This window comes from Cydia amplana, chromosome 9, assembly GCF_948474715.1.
Source record: "Cydia amplana chromosome 9, ilCydAmpl1.1, whole genome shotgun sequence".
NCBI lineage: Eukaryota > Metazoa > Arthropoda > Insecta > Lepidoptera > Tortricidae > Cydia > Cydia amplana.
In genome coordinates this window covers 7,114,969-7,138,373 of record NC_086077.1, presented here as the reverse complement: position 1 = coordinate 7,138,373, position 23,405 = coordinate 7,114,969, and the positions used below count along the sequence as shown (strand labels likewise).

Sequence of the window (23,405 nt, the reverse complement as noted above, 5' to 3'; positions counted from 1 at the left end):
ATCGACAATAAGGTCCCTTTTCATAGAGAATGCCCCATATGTATTCGAAAGTTGTTTGTAATTCGCTAAATAGTAGCGGTTTCATTTTGTAACTAACAACATCAACTAGAACTGTAAACAAACTTGATAAGAAAATTACTATAGTTAGTTTTTTTTTTATTAGCATTAGAAACAAGGTAAACAATCTTGATGTGTCTTTTAATTGGAAAACACATTTTAAAAATAAGTTACGGTAAATATGTAACAATTATGAATCTAATACGATCTTTTATAGTCTTCTGCTTTCATAAGTAATAGTTATTGGTTTTTAAAAAGTGTTTTTCAATTAAAAGACATGTCAAAATCGCTTACCTTCTTTCAAGTTCTTTCTAATGCTAAAAAAACGAACTATAGCTTAGTTCATATCATATCTTTTTCTTGTGACCTACTTTAAACAACGTGCATTTCACAACAGTAGAATATTTCATTTATATTATTTGATCTTGATTTTGTGTAGTTTTAACTTGAAGCCTAGCATTTCCGATAACACCCCAGAGAGGGCAGACAGTATGACTACCTTTGTTATAGTGTATAAGTAATGATTGGCACATATTCCGGATATCTTGAAAGGCGAATCCAGTTCCTGCAACAAAAACATTACTATTAACAGTTTAATTGATTGCATCAAAAGTCTTAAGACAAATTTGTACTTTGAATTAGTTAGCAAATGTAAGTGGCGCTGTATGGCTCCGTACATTAACTGCACTGCAGTAACTCTGGTTGCCGATAGTTGAGGTTTGACAATTCAGTTACAGTGTCATCATCTTCAAACTCAGGCCATGATTATTCCTTCCTTTTCTGAACATTAAACGCGGAATAAAATTTATGTCAAGTACAGTTTACACACTAGCACTGTGAAATAGCACGGTAGCCCCGCTTGCCTGCGCCAAGGCCTACCAAGGCGAGGGGGGCCTGTGGCACGAGGTCGATATGTCAAATGTTCGATAAAATTGTGTGTCCATGTTTATTTATAGCAATGTCACAAATTCTCTCGTCTGTCATATGTCACAATTAGTTTGTCAGACTCGCAGCCACGGTACTTGCGGTTCACGTTGCTGCCCAGCGTCAGCAGGAGGACGCCGACATAGCTACAGACTAGTGCAGTACCTTGAGCAAGTCCGCGGCGAGTTTGAGCACGTTGTTGGCGACCGTGAGCTGCTCCTTGCTCTCCGGGCGCTGCTCGATGGCGAGGTGCAGGTTGATCTGCTCCGTCAGTATGGCGGACAGGCAGCCGCGGTACTTGCGGTTCACGTTACTACCCAGCGTCAGCAGGAGGATGGCGACATAGCTACAGACTAGTACAGTACCTTGAGCAAGTCCGCGGCGAGTTTGAGCACGTTGTTGGCGACCGTGAGCTGCTCCTTGCTCTCCGGGCGCTGCTCGATGGCGAGGTGCAGGTTGATCTGCTCCGTCAGTATGGCGGACAGACAGCCGCGGTACTTGCGGTTCACGTTACTACCCAGCGTCAGCAGGAGGATGCCGACATAGCTACAGACTAGTGCAGTACCTTGAGCAAGTCCGCGGCGAGTTTGAGCACGTTGTTGGCGACCGTGAGCTGCTCCTTGCTCTCCGGGCGTTGCTCGATGGCGAGGTGCAGGTTGATCTGCTCCGTCAGTATGGCGGACAGGCAGCCGCGGTACTTGCGGTTCACGTTACTACCCAGCGTCAGAAGGAGGATGCCGACATAGCTACAGACTAGTACAGTACCTTGAGCAAGTCCGCGGCGAGTTTGAGCACGTTGTTGGCGACCGTGAGCTGCTCCTTGCTCTCCGGGCGCTGCTCGATGGCGAGGTGCAGGTTGATCTGCTCCGTCAGTATGGCGGACAGGCAGCCGCGGTACTTGCGGTTCACGTTGCTGCCCAGGGTCAGCAGGCGGAGGAGGTAGATGCCGAGGCAGCTGCTCCACACGAGAGCTTCGAGGAGCCAGCTCGATTCGAGGGTTATGGAGTCCTGAAAATTAAAATGGCTAGTAGTTCGCCCCGAACTGAAACCTCGTCGAACATACAATTTCCAATGATCCCACTAGCTCGTTATGCTCGTCATATTTGAACTTAAATTTGCCATTAACTCTTTTAATACTTCAAGCTAGTTCTTTTACGAAAACAAATTGGCATGTCGGTGAATATAGGGTCGTATAATAACAATGTTTAAACAAAGTTTATTTAAAGTTTATAAAGCAATCCATTGCATCAATTTTTTTTCAATTAAACATGTATAATGTCCCGGATAAAACATCTTGTACCTACAGGCCGGCTGTTAATAAGAATTAGTCTAGGTAGTTATTTTGTGTACTAAATATTTAATTACAGATTTGTATGTGCATTGAGTTCTGACTTTTCGGTAACTGTACGTATAGAGTAGCGCTTATCCTGATCCTTACCCTGAGCAGATGAGCGCTGACGCAGGCGAGCAATATTATAGTGAGCATGAAGGCGGCAGATACGATGACGTCCACTGAACGCTGAGGCCCGCGGCGCTGTCAACAAGGAATAATACGTTAAAAATTACACAACGAAAGTATAAAACGACCCATTCATCATGCTTAGCAAAGGAGCCCCGCGAAATAACTACCCGTCCGTTTTGTCTTTTGGCAAACAGAGATCTTACATATGGTTCAGGGACAGCATTATGCTTTCGGCGACGGAATGAAAGTTGTGGTTTGTATGCGAGTGATTTATGTAGTTTTAAAGTAGAATTTAGGATGTATAGTTTTCTTACAGTGAGTTTTTTCGAAATTTTATACAGTTCAAAAGTTGGGAATCGGTGCGGTTTGGAGTACATGACTTTAAGTAGGCACCTTTGACCTTACCCGCGCGATAGACTGCCCGTCTTTTTCTAGATGCATTAATTAGAGAGCTAATTAATGCATCTAGAAAAAGACGGCCAGTCTATCGCGCGGGAAAGATACTCCTGTGCTAAGCCTGCTGTCCGAGCCAATTTATCGGTTCAAGCGTTGGCTAGAGTTAAACCAAACCAAACTTCTATGAAATATAACTTGCACAGTTTATTAGGTTATCAAAATCGCTGCGAAATTAGCTTGGTCTAACTCTAGGGTTAAGGTTATAGTAGTCTAGTATATAGGTGCGTATATATGACATAAGTTTGAACATATTACCCGTAAGTATGACCGAGTGGAGAGCCAAGTCTTGATATTCCTCACGGTATTCAGTCTAAAATGTGGCAACTCGCTCTTCCGTGCCCGTCTCGCCGAAGTCAAATGCGAGAAAAGTTTCGCATAGAGAAAACGTTGCTTGAAAGCCCTCTCTGCTACGGCCAGTAGGAAAAATACGAGACCGCTGAGCGCGAAGCGGAGTGCGCATGATATTAAACTCGTCGTTACTTCCCTGGAAATAAGGTTCAATCTTAATTGACAATAGCTATTGTAAAACAATTCGACGTAACAGTGATGCTGATGAGTGATCCTGGTGACGCTTTGAACGTTAAATTAAACGGTTGTACAGTCGCCATCAGATATATCGGAGCGGCCAAAGTGCTCAAAAATATCTGAACACGCACTCTAACGTGTTAAGAGGCTTGAGAATAGAGGCGTGTTCAGATATTTGAGAGCACCTTGGCCGCTCCGATATATCTGATGGCGAGTGTAAAAATATTTTGCATAATAATGGTTTAAATATTTAATTTAGAACAAGCATACATTTGTTAAAAGAGCATCAAGGCATCAATCAATCGTGTATTTTAGAGAAAATAATTATACTTTGCTTTGTAGAACTAGAACATTTAAGTACTTTTTACTACTACTTACCATATATTGTCACCAAAAGCACCATTGAGTATTGAGATTACAGATCCTTGACTATAGTTGCAGATCAACGACGGAATGTAAGTCAGCAGCGACAGCGATTGCAGTTCCTCCTCACTTCTAGTGTCTTGTTCTATGGCAACCTGCAAACAAAACAAATTGTTGGCTTTGCCTTTTGTATTATTTTTCAACTTAACGCTTTGTCAATAGGGAGTATTACTGCAATGTTTTGCCGCCAGAGTGCAGCACTAGCGCCCTTAGTAAACCATAGAGTAACTTGTACAGACTGTACCTTAAACTGTTATAATATGACATTGATACATCAAGGCGGCTTTTTTAGAAAGGGCCTTCCGGGATTCGCGCAGTCGAATCTCGGCAAACCGCCTCTTTATCGCTCGAATATGCAAGTGTTAGAGAGGTTAGATAACAAAATTTCGGCTCTCGTTTGCGGTAGACCCTTAGATTGTGACTTATTGTGGGAGTGGCGCCCTCTACGCAGAGTTTCGCGTAATATTCCCTTTTATACTTGTGCTGTTATTGTTTAATTTGCAATCAACTATGTCATACAATACAGCCGCGTAACCTAGTGAATGTGTAAGCGCGCATGAAGTTCGCTCGCCTGCCAATCATACGGATCCTGCGGGCTCAGCACGGTTCCATTTTTATCGACTATCACTATGCCCGTTACTTTCGCACTTACATACTTGTTAGAACGTGACAGGCATGGTGATAAACGATAAAAATGCGACCGTGCTACTAGGGCTGGGGTCCTCTTAGTAATCTCAAGAATTGGCGTAGACACTTGTTTTTACGAAAGCGACTGTAATCCCAGACCCAATCCAGGGGGGGAACTAGGCCTTATTGGGATTGTCCGGTTTCCTCACGATGTTTTCCTTCACCGCAAAGCGACTGGTAAATGTCAAATGATACATCGTATACATATAAGCTCCGAAGAACTCATTGATACGAGCCGGGGCACGAAAACGCAACCTCTGGATTGAAATTCGCACACTCTCACCGCTAGAAAAACACCATAAATTTTTTAATTTAGTGTTGCACTTTGATTTTCGTCGCTGACCCGATATGGCGTCGGTCGGAAACGATTAATTGCAACTAAGCTTTAGAAATTCTAGAAATGTATACCTGGATGAGCCTGGCGGCGGGCGCCACTAGCGCCACGCTGGCGGCCATGAGCAGGCCGGCCCACATGCAGCCGTCGGCCGCCATGGCGCGCTCGGCCCGCGCCACCACGTACCAGCTGATGTCCACCGCGGACAACTCCGCGCGTAATGTTGAACCGCGCTCCCACATATGCATACCTGGATGAGTCTGGCGGCGGGCGCCACTAGCGCCACGCTGGCGGCCATGAGCAGGCCGGCCCACATGCAGCCGTCGGCCGCCATAGCGCGCTCGGCCCGCGCCACCACGTACCAGCTGATGTCCACCGCGGACAACTCCGCGCGTAATGTTGAACCGCGCTCCCACATAGTGCATACCTGGATGAGCCTGGCAGCGGGCGCCACTAGCGCCACGCTGGCGGCCATGAGCAGGCCGGCCCACATGCAGCCGTCGGCCGCCATGGCGCGCTCGGCCCGCGCCACCACGTACCAGCTGATGTCCACCGCGGACAACTCCGCGCGTAATGTTGAACCGCGCTCCCACATATGCATACCTGGATGAGTCTGGCGGCGGGCGCCACTAGCGCCACGCTGGCGGCCATGAGCAGGCCGGCCCACATGCAGCCGTCGGCCGCCATGGCGCGCTCGGCCCGCGCCACCACGTACCAGCTGATGTCCACCGCGGACAACTCCGCGCGTAATGTCGAGCCTCGCTCCCACATAGTGCATTTCACTACAAAATTAACATTTTATGATTTTTACTTGAAAGATACCTAAAGATATAAATTTTTAGATAATCTTGTTTTAAGTTTTGAATAGGTAACTGGAAAAGCGGAATCCGTCGAATTAGAAATTTGTGATTAGGATATATAGTCCGTCAACCAAATCTTGTCAGTAGCAATGTAAAGCAAACTAAAGTAGGGCAACACTCAAAGAGCAGTATTGCGCTAAGAAAAGCAGCAATGTACATCGAACCAAAATATTTTTTTTTCCGCTGAGCGCGCCCTGCGTACGTCAATTCAAATTGTCACTCGCGGTTTATTGAAAAAATTTGAAACATGGACGGACAATTTAAAAGCGATGTTAAAACAATGTTAATCAAAATGATGAACAAATTTGAAGATATCAAAAAACAACGCCCTATCGTAGTGCTTATATTCTCTTTGTTCCCTATCTATGTCTTCTAAAGTTTACTAAAATAAAATCATATCAAAATGCAGATAATTAGATAGTGCATATATTTGTTATTTACAATATAATATGCCACTTGTTAATGAAAATTAGTGTACTCTTCTGGATGAATATGACATACCTGTGTAATTTTTTTGATTGGTATATATTGTACAATAGGATTACATATTAAAAATAAAACAACTGATATTTGGGTGTTTATTTAATTGAAAGGTAAATAAGATAAGGGTCACTTTAGCTTACACTATAATTCAGGTCATTAATTGAAAAAATATAATGAAGTTACCAATGTTACCGGGTCACTTCAACCAAGCATAATACTCTGTAGTATTCTATTGCATCTTTGTAAATAGTCACAACTGATTGCTGAAAATATTAGACATGTGGGCCTATGGACGGTTTCCAGGACACAATTTATGGTCTTGTTGGATAGATTTAGGCATACGTTTTAATTTTATTTATGCCTTTTAACCCTAAAACAAAAAAACTGAACATAATCTTAAAAGTTCGAAAGAGTTCTTGCAGTATGTACTTGTCATAACCTCAATTTTTAGTAATGTTTACCATCAACGAGCATGATTGTACATTATAGGCCCCTTAGCTTTGTTTATTCTTATTTAATGTATTGGTATTTAATGGTGACAGCAGAAATATCTCTTGAAACAGAAACGATTCAGAATGAAAACCAAATGAAAACAAATAAGGTGACGGCTGTCATTCACGGTCCACATTCCACAGATAAAACACAGATGACACGCATTTTGGAATTATTCGAACACAGTGTTGCTAACCCGCGATTTTTCAAATTTGCCGCCTTTTACTACTGACAAGATTTGGTTGACGGACTTTAAATAAGAATATTTCTATCGTGGTCGTCGTGGATATTTATAGAAATATATTTACTGATCTTAACATCCGTGAATTAAGAACTGTAGAAAATAGTATGGTCAGGTTTAGTACCTCGTCACAGTGAAAATATTATAGGCTCCCTAGCGGCTTACAGTGTGACAAGGTACGAAATGGTACACAAATCGAATCCTCAACTGTGCATGTAGAAGTTAGGGACCCTATAATTCAGGGGGGTTAGGGGTTTGTAAGACATACCTGTGTCACTAGTAGGGTCAAGTAAAGCGAAGGGGTCCCACGAACTGTCAGCACAGTGGAACCCCACGTCCGAATGGGCGCCCTCCGATTGAGATCCGTAGCTGCTTTCCTCACCTGACAAAAGATATAACTCAAGTTTGATAGTCGTCGAATCATATTGTCGTAATGTTGTTTATATTGGTGGACTCGAAATGGATTTGGATTTACAGGTATGTTACAAATAGTATGGACAGTATGTTTTCATTTAAAATGGAGCTGACAGTATGTCTATACGCGATATGTGCGATATCAATATGTCGACATATTGGTATCGATATATATAGGGAGTACAAACTTTTTATGCAATTTTTGGCATCGACAATCTACTTTTAGACTAAGTCAGAATACTATGAGTAGAAAATGATGCTGAATGACTAAAGGCTTCGTCTCGCTGGCGCGTTTTCCGGGCGGGGCGAGAGCGGGGCGTGCCGCTTTTACATATACAACGCTCACGCCCCACCTGGAAAACGCGTCTGTGTGACGGAACCTTTAGGTTGCAATCACACTAGATCGTTCACTGGTTGCAATTGGCAAATCAAAGTATAAGGTTGCTACAAAAACCAACATCTTTAGCACAGATATACAAAACGGAAGTTTCACTAGTATGTTAATGTACTGTTTAGACGACAACGGTTTCACTCATTTGAATTTTTAGTCGCTATTGGCGATATGTTTCGGGCCCTTCGGGGGTCCTTCCTCAGGCTCGAGTTCTCGCGCCGGCTGCAATTCGTGCACTGAGCGCCTAAAAATAGCTTTGTCTGCGATAGCGACTAAAGATTCAAGTGAGTTAAACCGTTGTCGTCTAAAACAGTTTTTTCTACTCCCGTACTTTTATTTGTCATTTAAAGGGTCGTGCACACACCTTTAACACCCTACCTTATAGTTGTCAAGACAGCCTTTAGTCTATTCCCGAAAAAAGAATTTGTGCATACACGCAGTATCTTTTTGGCGATTTTACGATACTTCGTGTAATGACCACTTAAAAAATATTGAATCAAATACAGTGTTGCCAACCTTATTTTAAATGTCATCTCTGACAAATAAGTGAACCATTGACATGTTTTTTTTTTAAATTTCATTCATTCATTCATTCTTTTCCTGCCCGTACCCTCCATTTTTGCTACTTCTTGAATTAAAAATATTTGTTAAATTTACAATTTGATTTCCAAGTAAGTGCTTGGTCGTAGAAAAAGTATTGTATGTAACGTTGTTTAACTGAGTCAGAAAATACTCGTGGCGTCTTTATTAACAATTTTCGGCTTCGCCTCAAATTGTTACTCACGCCACTCGCCTTTTTTGACCTCTCTTAAACAACGGTTGCATAAAATACTATAAAATATGTTTCACGAAAGTTTAGTATCGATTATGTTAATGTAGTGAGTGGTAAATGCTTACTGTTAGTAGTTTGGCCAACCCAGTCGGACATGGTATGGTGCGACGGCAGCGCGATGGACGGCGCCGACGCCGAGCATTCGCCGTCGGACGACGATGACTGGTAATTCTCTAATTTCTACACAAAACGAATGATTGCATTACTAACATAGACCAGGAATCCTCTAGACGGAGTTTAGAGCAATTATTTCATAAAACCGACCACAAAACATATTAAAGAGGTTAGAATGGCTATCGCGCGCAGTTAGTATCGGAACCGGTGTCGCCGCTCGTTCCTCTCCACATTTACTAACACGCGCAACGGTAGTAAAAACTAGCTAGCGCCTTGTGTGCGTGGTAAATGAATAGGCCTCCTTTAGACAGATTTGATGTCTGGCTTCTTAATCTGAACGTTATTGTGGCGCAAAAAGGCATGTTTACTTCATTTTCGGTCAGCGCGGGCGAGTAGCATGCGAGCGTTTGCTCAAAACCCCGCGGCGACACGTACCCTGCTCGCATCGCCATTCTAACTTGTTCTGTGAAACCGACGCTGCCAAAAATACTGGGGGTGCGGGGGACGAGGTGAGCGAGTCCCGTGCCGTGATTGGTCCGTTCAAAGACACGGGCGTCACACAAAGACACTTTGACTAGAAAATGGAGTAAAACTACCGTATATTTCTGGCAGAGGGGGTAGCGCTACTATGCTCAGTCTGGAGGATGTCTTGTCTGTGATAAAGGGAAGGGATAAGTTCGCCTTTGTGCTTCTTACTAATTTTATGTTATTTTTTAATATGTCTTTTTTAATGAATAGTTTACTACTACTACTAATAAGGTACCTGCACCAAAGAAGGCCCGGTTCTTACGCTTACCTATTTTAAAAATATTCCATCTAGTGTATGTATCAGAAGTGGGATTTTATTAGTATTTGTGCTACAAAGATAACTTGTCAAAATGTGAAAAATGGAAAAATAACTGTTATAAGTAACCAATGTGGTGAACAAATTATGCTGTCAATAAGATACAGGTAGATTCACAATTTCACCACAACAGGCAGAATGATTCATCAACAATTAATAAAATGAATGTATGATAACGAAATGTACGAAACGTAATTACGGGTTGATATGACAGGGCGGCACACAATGTTAGATGATTTTGTTTTATTTGTTCATTCCATTCGTGCCACTTTCCGTGAATTTACCTGTATATATAGCTACCTGGATTCTTAGGCTGAAAATTGATGCCATCTATCGCCTATCATGATAGAAATAAGAATGTTAATATTTTTTGATAAATTAAATCAAACTTCTAAATTACATTTCCAGTTATAAAATCACAAATAAATGAGAAAAAAATTATTAAGATAATTTATTCACATATTATCTACAGGCTCCCAGAATCCAATCAGAATACTTTAGACATTTGGCTGTTTGGCACAAGGCTCGGAACCGGTTTTTTCTTCACACAAAAAATACCGGTATTATTTCGTTCTTTTTCGTTCTTTGGTTTATTATTTCATTCTTAATGGGACAATCTAATAATACGAAGGTGTTACCTAAATACATGATTCATGCCTACGTAAAGAGCATAAAATAATTAAAAATACTGGGCTATTTTGGGTTTTACAAAAAAACCGGTTCCGAGCCCTGGTTTGGCATACTGTTGGCTGTAAGTACAAAAGATCATAATAACACAATCGATCCTTACCTTATTTTTCTTCTTAATAGGATACTCCTCATCGCTAGTCTCCCGCGGTATAACGCCCGCGGCCCACGACTTCTTGAACCTCACCCCGACCCTTTTGCCTTCCGGAGCCGGCACAGACCCATCAGACTCAACACTCTTCTCCGATTTCTCATCGTCTTCCTTCTTCAGCCTTTCAAGATTTCTAAGTAGATTAGGAACTGGTTTAATACTAGGTTCGATCACTGGTTTTTCTTTTTCGTTGACTAGTTTTTCCTTTGGTCGGTCGTCGCTACCGTTGGAGTAGTATCCGTTGAGGCTTTCGAAGCCATCATCACCCTCGGCAAACATGGCTCTCGCTAGGTTCATGTGGCCCTGCACATTGAAGCTTTCGAGCCTTTTCTTGGTTAATACATTCTTATAAGAGAACGAGGGTTGTGCCACTTCGTCTGGCGGTGGGGTGAATGTGACTATTGGGGTGGACACGTCAGGTTTTGACCACGCCATGTAATCTTCGTCGTCAGAATCTTTGGCTTTCATAGCTTTTTTAATAATAGGCTCCATGGTTTTGATGAGGTTTTCCTTCGTCAGTTCTTTGTTTTTACGTTGTCTGCAATAGAGTTTTTTTTTAACTTTAGACTTTACATGGTTTACTTAAATAGTATGCAACTGGTAAAGATAGTGTGCTGAATGTTGGACTTAAGGGTGAGAGTAGTTCAGTAATATCTTACATAACATAACGAACAAATATATATAACACCCTCTTAAGGCACTACGAATAAAATTGTGCCAAATATTTTCTCGCGCTTCATTGTGTATAGGGTTTGCAATCCGGATCCGAAATGTATGAAATTATCCGGATCTGGATCCGGATCCGCGGCTCTTCCCATACATTTTATTGAGGGTCACTACAAAATCTTACCCAAGTTGCAGCTTGGAACTATTAAGGACATCCAGTTTATGGGTTTAAATTATTCCTTACAGCAAGTTAGGGCTCATTCAGACGGCGCGAGAACTCGCATGCGAGTTCATTACATTGCGTCATTTGATCGGTCGGCTGAATTGACGTAACCTCAATGGTTCGGAATGTAACTAAAATGGTATACGAGTTCGCGCGCCGTCTAAATGAGCCCCAGCTACATACCTCAGCACCGTGTTGGACACGTCAGCCCGGGACTGGCGGCGCCGGTACTTGGCCGGCTTGCTCTGGGTGGATGTGACGTCACCTCCGCTCTGTCTACATACCTCAGCACCGTGTTGGACACGTCAGCCCGGGACTGGCGGCGCCGGTACTTGACCGGCTTGCTCTGGGTGGATGTGACGTCACACTCCGCGCTGTCTACATACCTCAGCACCGTGTTGGACACGTCAGCCCGGGACTGGCGGCGCCGGTACTTGGCCGGCTTGCTCTGGGTGGATGTGACGTCACACTCCGCTCTGTCTACATACCTCAGCACCGTGTTGGACACGTCAGCCCGGGACTGGCGGCGCCGGTACTTGACCGGCTTGCTCTGGGTGGATGTGACGTCACACTCCGCGCTGTCTACATACCTCAGCACCGTGTTGGACACGTCAGCCCGGGACTGGCGGCGCCGGTACTTGGCCGGCTTGCTCTGGGTGGATGTGACGTCACACTCCGCTCTGTCTACATACCTCAGCACCGTGTTGGACACGTCAGCCCGGGACTGGCGGCGCCGGTACTTGGCCGGCTTGCTCTGGGTGGATGTGACGTCACACTCCGCTCTGTCTACATACCTCAGCACCGTGTTGGACACGTCAGCCCGGGACTGCCGGCGCCGGTACTTGGCCGGCTTGCTCTGGGTGGATGTGACGTCACACTCCGCTGTCTACATACCTCAGCACCGTGTTGGACACGTCAGCCCGGGACTGGCGGCGCCAGTACTTGGCCGGCTTGCTCTGGGTGGATGTGACGTCACACTCCGCTCTGTCTACATATCTCAGCACCGTGTTGGACACGTCAGCCCGGGACTGGCGGCGCCAGTACTTGGCCGGCTTGCTCTGGGTGGATGTGACGTCACACTCCGCTCTGTCTACATACCTCAGCACCGTGTTGGACACGTCAGCCCGGGACTGGCGGCGCCAGTACTTGGCCGGCTTGCTCTGGGTGGATGTGACGTCACACTCCGCTCTGTCTACATACCTCAGCACCGTGTTGGACACGTCAGCCCGGGACTGGCGGCGCCAGTACTTGGCCGGCTTGCTCTGGGTGGATGTGACGTCACACTCCGCTCTGTCTACATACCTCAGCACCGTGTTGGACACGTCAGCCCGGGACTGGCGGCGCCGGTATTTGGCCGGCTTGCTCTGGGTGGATTTGACGTCACACTCCGCTCTGTCTACATACCTCAGCACCGTGTTGGACACGTCAGCCCGGGACTGGCGGCGCCGGTATTTGGCCGGCTTGCTCTGGGTGGATGTGACGTCACACTCCGCTCTGTCTACATACCTCAGCACCGTGTTGGACACGTCAGCCCGGGACTGGCGGCGCCGGTATTTGGCCGGCTTGCTCTGGGTGGATGTGACGTCACACTCCGCTCTGTCTACATACCTCAGCACCGTGTTGGACACGTCAGCCCGGGACTGGCGGCGCCGGTATTTGGCTGGCTTGGCCGGCTTGCTCTGGGTGGAAGTGGCGCCGCTTTCCCCTGATCCGCCCGCGCTGCCACCGTCGCATTCGGAACGCGCTCTCCTACGATGTAAAACAAGCAATAATCAAATCAGTCCAATGTCAAATAAGCATTTAGGTATTTCACGAGTGTCACCACTCACCGGAGAAATGAGAGTAAAACCATAAAAAACCAGGCACAATTAAGAGAATATTCAACATGGTTTATCAAAGGATCCAAGTGCCTGCCACACTGTTATGTGTGGCCGGTGCTACCCAAATTGCTAACGTAATTTGTAACTCTTATAACAATTAACCACCCACCGTTGGTCAGGAGTGTTCAGTTACTATGGATCTTCTGTGCAATTTAAGTTCCGATTGAAAATCTAAATCACTCAAAATATTATTTAATTTATTTAGTTTAGAGACCCAACAGCTGTGACATTAACATAAAAATTATAGTAGATACAGGAAGCCAATTATAGGAACTCACAGGTAGTGACATAATACTAAACTAATAGGTACTATACTAAGGTTACGCACTATCGCCGCCACATTCAAGCATTTATCTCAGTGGTGCTCAAGATCTGTGAGTGATGCTCAGGACCATGAGGCCGAATGGCACCAGGAGTTAGGTTAGTACCGGAAGTATTACGGCAGCTTGATATAGCTCCATCTAAGGGCCGGTTGCACCGCCCACATTTGACAGACTGATCGACGTCAGCCGGCGCGCCCCGGCGCTTTACTATGAAACTTTCCATACATAAAAATTTTGCGAACTCTAACGATACGAACGGTTTGGTGCGACCGACCCTAAGGGTCAGTTGCACCAACCACATTTGACAGACTGATCAACATCACTCGGCAGAGAACTATGAAAATTCCCATACAATACAATTTAGCGAACGCTTTAACGGTGACAGGCGGTTTGGTGCAACCGATCCTAAGTGGTGTACACTATCTGCGAGTGCATCAGGACCATGAGGCCGTACGGCACCAGCAGTTAGGTCAGTACCGGAAGTATCGCGGCAGCTTCCGGCGGTACGTGGCGCGCGGGCGCACGCGCGCGAGCTCCATCTCGGTGGTGCTCACGATCTGCGAGTGTATCAGGAGCATGAGGCCGTACGGCACCAGCAGTTAGGTCAGTACCGGAAGTATCGCGGCAGCTTGCGGCGGTACGTGGCGCGCGGGCGCACGCGCGCGAGCTCCATCTCGGTGGTGCTCACGATCTGCGAGTGCACGACGCTCAGGACCACCATGAGGCCCGCCGGCACCATCCAGCAGTTAGGCTGCAAAAAACTTTACCCATAAATAATTTGGGACTTTGTTTTATACTAAAGTTGGTCAACCAAATCTTGTCATTAAAAAAAGGCGCGATATTCAAATTTTCTATGGGACGATATCCCTTCGCGCCTACATTTTTCAAATTTGCCGCCTTTTTCTACTGTCAAGATCTGGTTGACCAAGTATATGTAGTGATGCGACGTCCTGTAACTCTAATGTACTATGTATTTATTTGCCTATTTGTTGGTGATGTAACGGACCGCAATTGAATTCAATAAACGTAAGGCTTACATATTAATGTCGATGAAATTAGCTCATGTAGTAGTAAATATTAAACAATTATAAAGGAAACCAAGCAAGGGTTGGCGTACGCTTATCGTATATCGGCCCATACCCATACTAGTCGGTCCCTTTATATGGCATACGGTGTTGTAAATAAATCAATAAGCATGCTATCTTTATGGCTATCATAATTCACGCATTAACATGGCTATCACGTAAAAACAACTGACATTGAATTATATAACAGCCATGTATTAATACCGATTTATATTATTAATTATAGCTCATGTAGTATTCATGGATGCATAGGTAGTTCTTTTTATTGCCTATCACAAATAAATACTATACACAAATCGACTTAGCCCCACAAACCCACTTTTGGACCTAGGCACGCGTACAAGCGTAAGTACATGACAGGAAGAACCAGTCTTATTACGTCGACAATGTCCATGGGCGCCGTAGTATAGCACGATTTTCGCGTGTTGCACGGTCCTCAATGCGAGCAGTACGCGCGCGCAGCTCGGTGACGTCTGTTGTGTATAACGACGTAGTGTTGTGAATAACGCTCGGCTTAAAGACTCGAACCCTTAAGACTCTCGAGGCTTAACGCCTCAAAGGCGGCAAAGACGATTTCTTGCATCCATACGCGTAAAATAAATAAATACAATTCTCAAATATAGTCGAGTCTTCAACACTTACGAGTCTTGAAGGCTCGAGTCTTTAAGCCTAAATATAAACGTTATTCACAACACTGGACTCCGTGGGCGCCGTGAAGTGCAGTACGACGCGAGCAGCACGCGCGCGCAGTTCGGTGACGTCTGATGCTGCGCCACGCGTACACGTACAGAGCAGGGAGAGGGTCTTACGTCAACAAAGTCCGTGGGCGCCGTGAAGTGCAGCATAATGTTGGCGAGCTGGACGGTCCACAGTGCGAGCAGCACGCGCGCGCAGCTCGGCGACGTTTGCTGCGCAACGTGTGTAGAGCAAGAAGAGTCTTACGTCAACAGTCTCCGTGGGTGCCGTGAAGTACAGCATAATGTTAGCGAGCTGGACGGTCCACAGTGCGAGCAGCACGCGCGCGCAGCTCGTTGACGTCTGCTGCGCGACGCGTAATGAGCAGGAAGAGGGTCTTACGTCAACAATGTCCGTGGGCGCTGTGAAGTACAGCACGATGTTGGCGAGTTGAACGGTCCTCAGCGCGAGCAGCACGCGCACGCAGCTCGGCGACGTCTGCTGCGCGACGCGTAAAGAGCAGGGAGAGGGTCTTACGTCAACAGTCTCTGTGGGTTCCGTGAAGTACAGCACGATGTTGGCGAGTTGAACGGTCCACAGAGCGCGCAGCACGCGAGCGCAGCTCGGTGACGTCTGCTGCGCCACGCGTACAGAGCAGCAAGAGTCTTACGTCGACAGTCTCCGTGGGCGCTGTGAAGTACAGCACGATGTTGGCGAGTTGAACGGTCCTCAGCGCGAGCAGCACGCGCACGCAGCTCGGCGACGTGTACGGAGCAAGAAGAGTCTTACGTCGACAGTGTCCGTGGGTGCCGTGAAGTACAGCACGATGTTGGCGAGTTGAACGGTCCACAGCGCAAGCAGCACGCGCGCGCAGCTCGGCGAGGTCTGTTGCGCCCACCACGCGTACAACGCCGGTAGGAAGAGAAGACGGGCGAGTGCGAACCATACTACCCGGCGCATGGACAGAGTCGGCTTTGCTTTGGGGAATGATGAACCTGCGGTAAATACATTAACCTAAAGACTAAATATTTGTACACCTATATGGTAGATCACAGAGTACTGTATCAACTCACTGTCATCTGTATATAACCTGTGTTTCACAAATAAATATTACTTACTTACTTACTAACCAATGACAATGTCATATCAAAAATATAGAAATATACATTTCACGGTGCATGATTATTTAAAAGTTACGCTTTTTAAAGCGCAAATCTTAAACATGATTATCATGATCATTCATGCGTTTTAAAGTGGGTTGGGTTTTACCCAAAAACATCCAAAATAAACAATGGATTCTTCGATACCTATCGATTCGATAGCCCTGTTTATACGTATTATTACGTATTGATGCAGATTCTGGAATCTGCATCAACTGAGGGGTTCTTGAGGACTGGTCCTCAAGAAGCTTTTTCAAACATTGTATTTTCCTTGTCGAGTTAATCTGTTCCGAATTCTGGCGTTACCTCTGACCAGGTCCACGTCAATGAGGTATGAGCGCGAGTGTGAGGAGAAGTCGACGATGCGGCGGCGGTACGTGCCGCGCATCAGCAGCTGCTCCACCATCGTCTCCCATTCTTCCTTGTCGTACGAGCTGATCTTCTTCTGATACCTGTGGGTTAATCAACTTTTTCTTGTCACACGTTGCTATGGTTATGGTCTCCTGAGTCACTGTTAAAATTCTAAGTTTTTCGTATTTAAATGCACCAAACGTGCATTTTATGATAGTTAATTAAAGACGATTAATAAAATTAAAGACCTTTCCATAATGGGACCTCTACTGAGCATGTTAGTAGAACATTCTAACAATCTAAGATGCTGCTATTGTATCCTCGCTGATGGGACAGAATAACAACAAGATATAGTTGATTGACCCCTGTACAATATTAGAATAGAATAGAATTTATTATGTCTAAGAAGTTGTGGATAGTCAATTGCATTGTCTTGTTTTTGTTTTTATGCATTGCTGCCAGGCTAGCACATGATTGGCGCGACAGTATCGCGCGGCGAGATACTGTCGCGCCTATCATGTGCTAGGCCTACTGGGCATGAAGAATATTAATATTAAACATAAGTAATTTTTAATTTTCATGTAATTTTGTTCTTCATGGCTAGAGTGGGTAAGTGGAATCATATAAACACTTTTTTGTTGTTGCACAAACATGTGTTTTAGTTTTTTTATTTAGGTAGGATAGTGAATACAAGTTGTTGTATTTCGGATTTACAGTCATATGCACAATTAAACAAATATGTTTAAAAGTGGAAAAATTACTGTCTTGGGTGAGACTTGAACTCACGGCCTCTGGATTTTTCCACTTTTAAATGTATTCTAAGCTTAATAGCATCGTTCGCAGACGTTTCTGCTTGTTAAAAATTAAAATAAACAAATATGTATTAACAATAATAGCAAATGTATGAAATTGTTAGCAAAATCAGGCATGGCTCACTCTGCGATTTCGTCGCTTTGCTACAGGTAGCTAAAAGTACATCCGTTCCACACCAATTTTGGTGGCTAGCCATAAGCCGCGCGTGGCGCTGTCGCCACCTAGCGGTTATATCTGTGCTGATCGTAACAGACGCGTTTTGTTAGAGAGTGAGTCTTCTGTACCTAGTACTATTATTTATTCTGTGGCAAAATTCTGCGTAATTTTACAAATTATCCGGACACTTACCATGCCGCCAGTTGCATCATGATTAGCAGAATGTATGAAGTTTGTTGTAGCCAATAATTTAACTTCAGTTGAGTTTGAAAGCTGAAATACAATAGCACAAGTTAACATGTACAATAATTGAGTTGAAATTTAGACATATTATCTGAAACAAATCATTTGTACACTTAATAATTATACTCTCAGAATTCTGAATACATTATTAGTGTCTAACATGACAAACCTGCAGGAATTACATTTCAACGAAATATTTTTATAAAGACTACTTTATTGACGATCTTTTTTTTGCTTGTATATAAATTCAATGTTGATGTGTAAAAGTGCCCCTGTGGCCTATTTGCTGAATAAATGTTGAAGTTTGAACACTTTCAGTGTTAAGAACCCGACAATTGGGTTCATTTTGTATTGGAAAAGGGGCACTTGGCACTGAAAGTGGTATTGTCAATGCAGTTAAACTTGATTGTGGCAAATTCTGTACATAAGGCATTTAAACAGGAGTATACTATTGTTAAGGAGCCCACTGATTAACAGTCCGCCGGTCGGTATCGGCCTGTCAGTTAGAACAAAAATTTGACAGTTCCGAACAACTGACAGGCCGATACCGTCCGGCGGACTAGTAATCAGTGGGCCCCTTCAAACTTTGTTCATCAATAAGCAGCAAAAGCTTTTAGTTTCAGCAGTCGAAAGCATCTGGTCATTTGTAGCTGACAATTGATGAAAATTTGAAAATACCCTGTGCATGAAGTTCTCTGCACATGGATTTGGGGGCAATGATCTTAACTGAAAACGACAAGCTTTAATCTTGGTTTTTTACTATGTAGGGTTAAAAAGACAGTTTCTAGCTAATTTTACATGACTAAAACACTATAAAATATTCACCAATTCACTAGTAAGATTTCATTACCTACAGACAGGTTCGACAGCCCATTGTGTGCACAGTTACTAACCCTTTATAAGAATGAATTACCCCTTTTGTTACAAGTTTACAAAGTTACATGGACCAGGCTCCCAACATAAGAAGAATAAAATAAAATATTTAAACACTGGGCATTCATACAGGATTATGTAGTAAGAAGCTGTGGCACTTGCTTTCAGTGCGCGTGAAGATATTGAATCGAATTCAGCAAATAAAACATAATTAATACAACCGTAGTTATGATAACAGTAACATGCTCACCATTTGGCTTATTGTAATTTGTAATGGCAGTTTATCTGAGAAACTTTCCCACACTCAGCAGCCGGTTTAATGCGATAACTGAAACCGGAAGATTTAAACAATACATAACATGATTTCACTGGCCCTAGCCAGCGGTAAGTGGTTTCGTAAATAAGTATTCCATTTAAATTTAAATGGCATAAGTTCAAGGTTATACGCAAAATAACGCTAAGGTCACATACAAATATATTTGTTATAAATATAGCCTGCTCTACAATGTGTATAATAAAATAACCGTTATGTTCGGTCATTGTGCTTGTGTAGATCAAAGGCTATCCAAAAGCATTTTTATCACTAATACAGATTCATAGCGATATGTTATTATAAAAGTTATTCACCTGCACTGCCCGTATCATTATGTTATGTTTTACCGCATTGTTATTGCGGTTTATCAATAATTTTGCAGAAAATATAACACTGCACTTGCAATAAACTTGACAATACAATACACCTACACAAACTGAGTTAAGAGTTGTATCTGACAGTCTGACACTACTGACAGCTCAGAAAACTGTCAATGGCGTGTTGACAGTTCTCTGTTACCCATTCCTTCGACGGTTTTCGACGTGTCTCGAATACATTAAACAACTGTACCGATATTCGGAACCTAAAGTAATATATTGAGAGTGGCAACACTGTAGTTAGTCGTATTGTCCTTTTCTAGCATATACGTCCATCTCTCTCCCACACCCCCACCACTTCAGGCAGTTGCGTTTGACAATTTTGACAGTTAGAAACAAACGCAAGTTACCTCATTGGCTTGCTGTTTTTCCATCTGGAAGGTCGTGAAGCTAAACTGCTGGTGAGTTTTTGAATTTGTACCCCAGTTTAGCTGACTATATTGAAAAACAGTTTCTAACGGCTTTTGCCGTTCGAAATAAATATTTAAATTTAGTTGTCCGTTAAACTATCTAGCAAATAAAAATGATCCGGAATAGTCATGTGCAAGTGTTTTCAAAGGCTGCCTGCGCGCACCGTGGCTATGCCAATGAAAATACTAAAACACATGGTAGAAAACACATCGAGCTGGTAAAGCGTGCACGTGTCACCATTATAATTTAATTTTATTAAGTCTCTTCCGAGTCTTGTTAGTTTAAATCTTTGTGTGTGTATAATAACGGTTGAAATTATATAATACTTAAATGGTGATGTGTGGAGGTATACCCTTTCAAGTGATTTGTGTTTTCGAATACGAATGGATCGGATAGTTAATACTTGTTACGTAGAACCTACGTATTAAGGTAGAAGCTTATAGACGTGTAGGTTTTTTTTATCTGTCCAAGTATCTATCAGCAATTTATCTTTTTATCCCGTTCCGGGTTAATATAATATTGCAAAATTAATTTTTTGGTAATAAACTTGCTGATAAATAACGTGTACCCGAATAGGAGTCGACGATATTTCCGCTCTAAGGGACACAAGGTAACGAACAAACCTACATCGCAAACATTGCATTTATTTTTGTGGAAAGTGAGTACTTCGGCAGTACATAAACTTAAATCTGACTAGACATAGAGAGAGATTAGCGTGGCTCTGCGCAAGAATGACATGCGAATTCGTGAAGTATTTTACTCTGTATCTATCAACTTATATCTCTCCAACTAGATCTTTGATTTATGTAGGTAGGTACCTACTTAAATATATAACTTAGCAGGTACTTACAGCTTTAAAGGTTAAGGAAAAGAACTCTTGCATGTAGGTGCTATATGTGCTTGTGTTATTTTGAATTTGAATAACTTGATTATTAATTCTATACGTAACTACATACAAGAGGGTCAATTCTTAAGCCTACTTACCTACCTACATAAATAGTACACTTAAATTAAACGTTTCAAATAAAATCGGAAGCCTGTGACATGGAAGGGCATTAACGATACGGGAATCTTTAGATTGATTCATTGACGAAGACGCATGGTTTGGTTCATATTGTCAAATTATATTAGTTAACTGTAGAGTTAAAGTTTAGTTTTGGCAAATCTGCGCGTCACCGTGAATGACACTTTCTAAAAGTGCCTGTTAAAGCCGGCGTAAAGCCTTTCACCTAGTCGAGCAAGGAACCCGCAACTTAGGGAATATTACCCATAAACTCAGGGTATTTGATTTGAATGATACTTATTCTTAAACTTACGTTTGTTATGGTTCCACCTGCTAAGGTGCGCCTAAGAGAATCTTTTATTCGTTCACAAACTAACGTCAAGTTATTTGTGATGAAACCAATATATTATGTACCTATCTAAACCTGCGCAATGCTGCCATGTTTACACCTGCGTAAGGTGTGCCAAAAGAATCTTTGATTCGTTCACAAACTAACGTCAAGTTATTTGTGATGAAACCAATATATTATGTACCTATCTAAACCTGCGCAAGGCTGCCATGTTTACACCTGCGTAAGGTGTGCCAAAAGAATCTTTGATTCGTTCACAAACTGACGTCAAGTTATTGATGATGATATTATAACCTATGTAAGCCTGCGCAAGGCACGTCAGACATATTCACAGAAATATAAATGATATGGTCATAACACAGGCGTGCGAGTAGACCACAATCACAAAAATATTACAAAGATTAAGTTGTAAATATCTCTTTTTAGAGAATGTAAAAATGGTTTAAAATAATGTTTTGGGTAAAAATCAGTCGAAATAGGCAAGGCTTCGTTATTAGAGTTTTCATTTTTGTTTACCAATCTATCTCAAGGGTCCCGAACACCCTATTGGCTAAACCCGAAATTGGGCTAATTAACTGTGGTAAAAGTGAAAACTGCTTTCCATTTACATAACATTTCTAAAATTATAATAGGTAAAATAAAAACCTAAGATTCCAGGCCTATCTCGACTCATTTTTATTTTAAAGATGGAAAAAATCTTTGCACCCTAATATAAAATTGTGGTCTGGAGACGCTAAGCCTCATAACTTGGGTGGCATAGATAATACTAAGAGATTTAGTCACCTAATTTCGACTATAAGCCCAGGCAGAATATTGATAATTAGAATAAGGAGTAGTCAATCCTCCAAGGTCCATACAATCTGTGGACTCTAATTAAATCAGGCTCGGTAAGCTCACGACACGACAGAGCTTACGATTCCATTCTGAAATAAGCTATGTTTACAATATATATTACCCATGGTGTGAAACAAACAGCCTGCTCAAGGTGTACAAAGGGTCCGTTTAACGGCCCTATAAACATCTACAAACCTTTGAAGTCTAGGCCTGCTACAATATGACAGACTAGAAATAAATACATATGATCCCAATGTAAGAGCAGCTCACAGTTGCATAAATTATATTTGGCTGGAGAGCACTTGTCTTTCAGTTAACATGTTTACGAGTACCTACCTATGTACACGACATGACCAAGGTTACCTACCTTTTTACATAATTATTATATCCCTGACTGCCATGGTATATTAGGAAAATTATCATGTGCTGGCGGTGGTGCACAAGCATGTTTGAAATAAAATATACAAAACTGGCCTAACGGGCGTTTATGAATTATGTATTTTACACCCTTGTGTCTGTATTGTGACCCTGGAAGTTTTAAACCACCTGTATCGTAAGTGCTCCTATGCACGGATTAAGTTTATAATAAACTACCCATGCCCTAACCTCAAGGGCAAGTGCTTCTATGCACGGACCAGATACTGTTGTCACTTATTTCACTTATCATGACTTGTCATAGTTTGATACTACACGTTTAATAAATTTAAGACCGTGGAATGTACCCACTACAAAAGGTTTTTAAAAATAGTGACTGAATGGTTTGTACGAACGGTTCTAGCACAGTTTCTGGGCGGTCACGTCTAGGGCATGACCCTCTAGTTCTCAATTTATACAAAATTATAGCATTGTGATACTGTTCGCTTTGCACAATAAAATAGGGGAACAGGAGCACGCCTTGCGAAAAGGCGAAGCTATTTTGAAACGCAAACCTTTCAAAAATAGATTGAAATATATAAATAATTATGTTTTTGGTGTGGAACATGTAATTGTACACCCAAACAAATGCAATCATTTATTATATGTTAGCAAAACTCTGCCAAAGTGTTAGTCTGTCTCTACAGTGTAACCTGAAGGCATGAATGCACATGAATCTCTTGAAACATGGTGGATTAACTAATTTACACCCCGTCTGTGTCTTGCTCCTACCAAATCCACAAGTTGAGGACCTCAACCTATCTAGGCACCCTTCTTGCTCGAGACCTGAAAAAATAATCTCATGCAGTCAAGTGTCGGAAAACCAGGTCCACACTCTTAGCACTACCGTGAATATATCTAAGAAGTCTGTATACTGCC

The 23,405-nt window shown here is 43.0% G+C and overlaps 1 protein-coding gene across 1 annotated transcript; it reads right to left on the bottom strand.

Annotated features, from left to right (window-relative positions):
* Positions 1-401: 401 nt before the first annotated feature.
* Positions 402-19,572, bottom strand: LOC134650998 (protein PHTF1). The gene is made up of 16 exons (XM_063505967.1): positions 19,453-19,572; positions 19,076-19,153; positions 17,902-17,982; positions 16,696-16,841; positions 16,019-16,224; positions 14,081-14,220; positions 12,875-13,015; positions 10,330-10,915; positions 8,647-8,761; positions 7,213-7,326; positions 5,472-5,650; positions 3,803-3,942; positions 3,155-3,383; positions 2,420-2,515; positions 1,747-1,989; positions 402-622 (listed from the first exon to the last, which is right to left on the bottom strand). The coding sequence occupies exons 3-16, from the start codon at positions 17,919-17,921 to the stop codon at positions 473-475; spliced, it is 2,505 nt and encodes an 834-aa protein (XP_063362037.1). The 5' UTR covers positions 17,922-17,982; positions 19,076-19,153; positions 19,453-19,572; the 3' UTR covers positions 402-472.
* Positions 19,573-23,405: the final 3,833 nt, after the last annotated feature.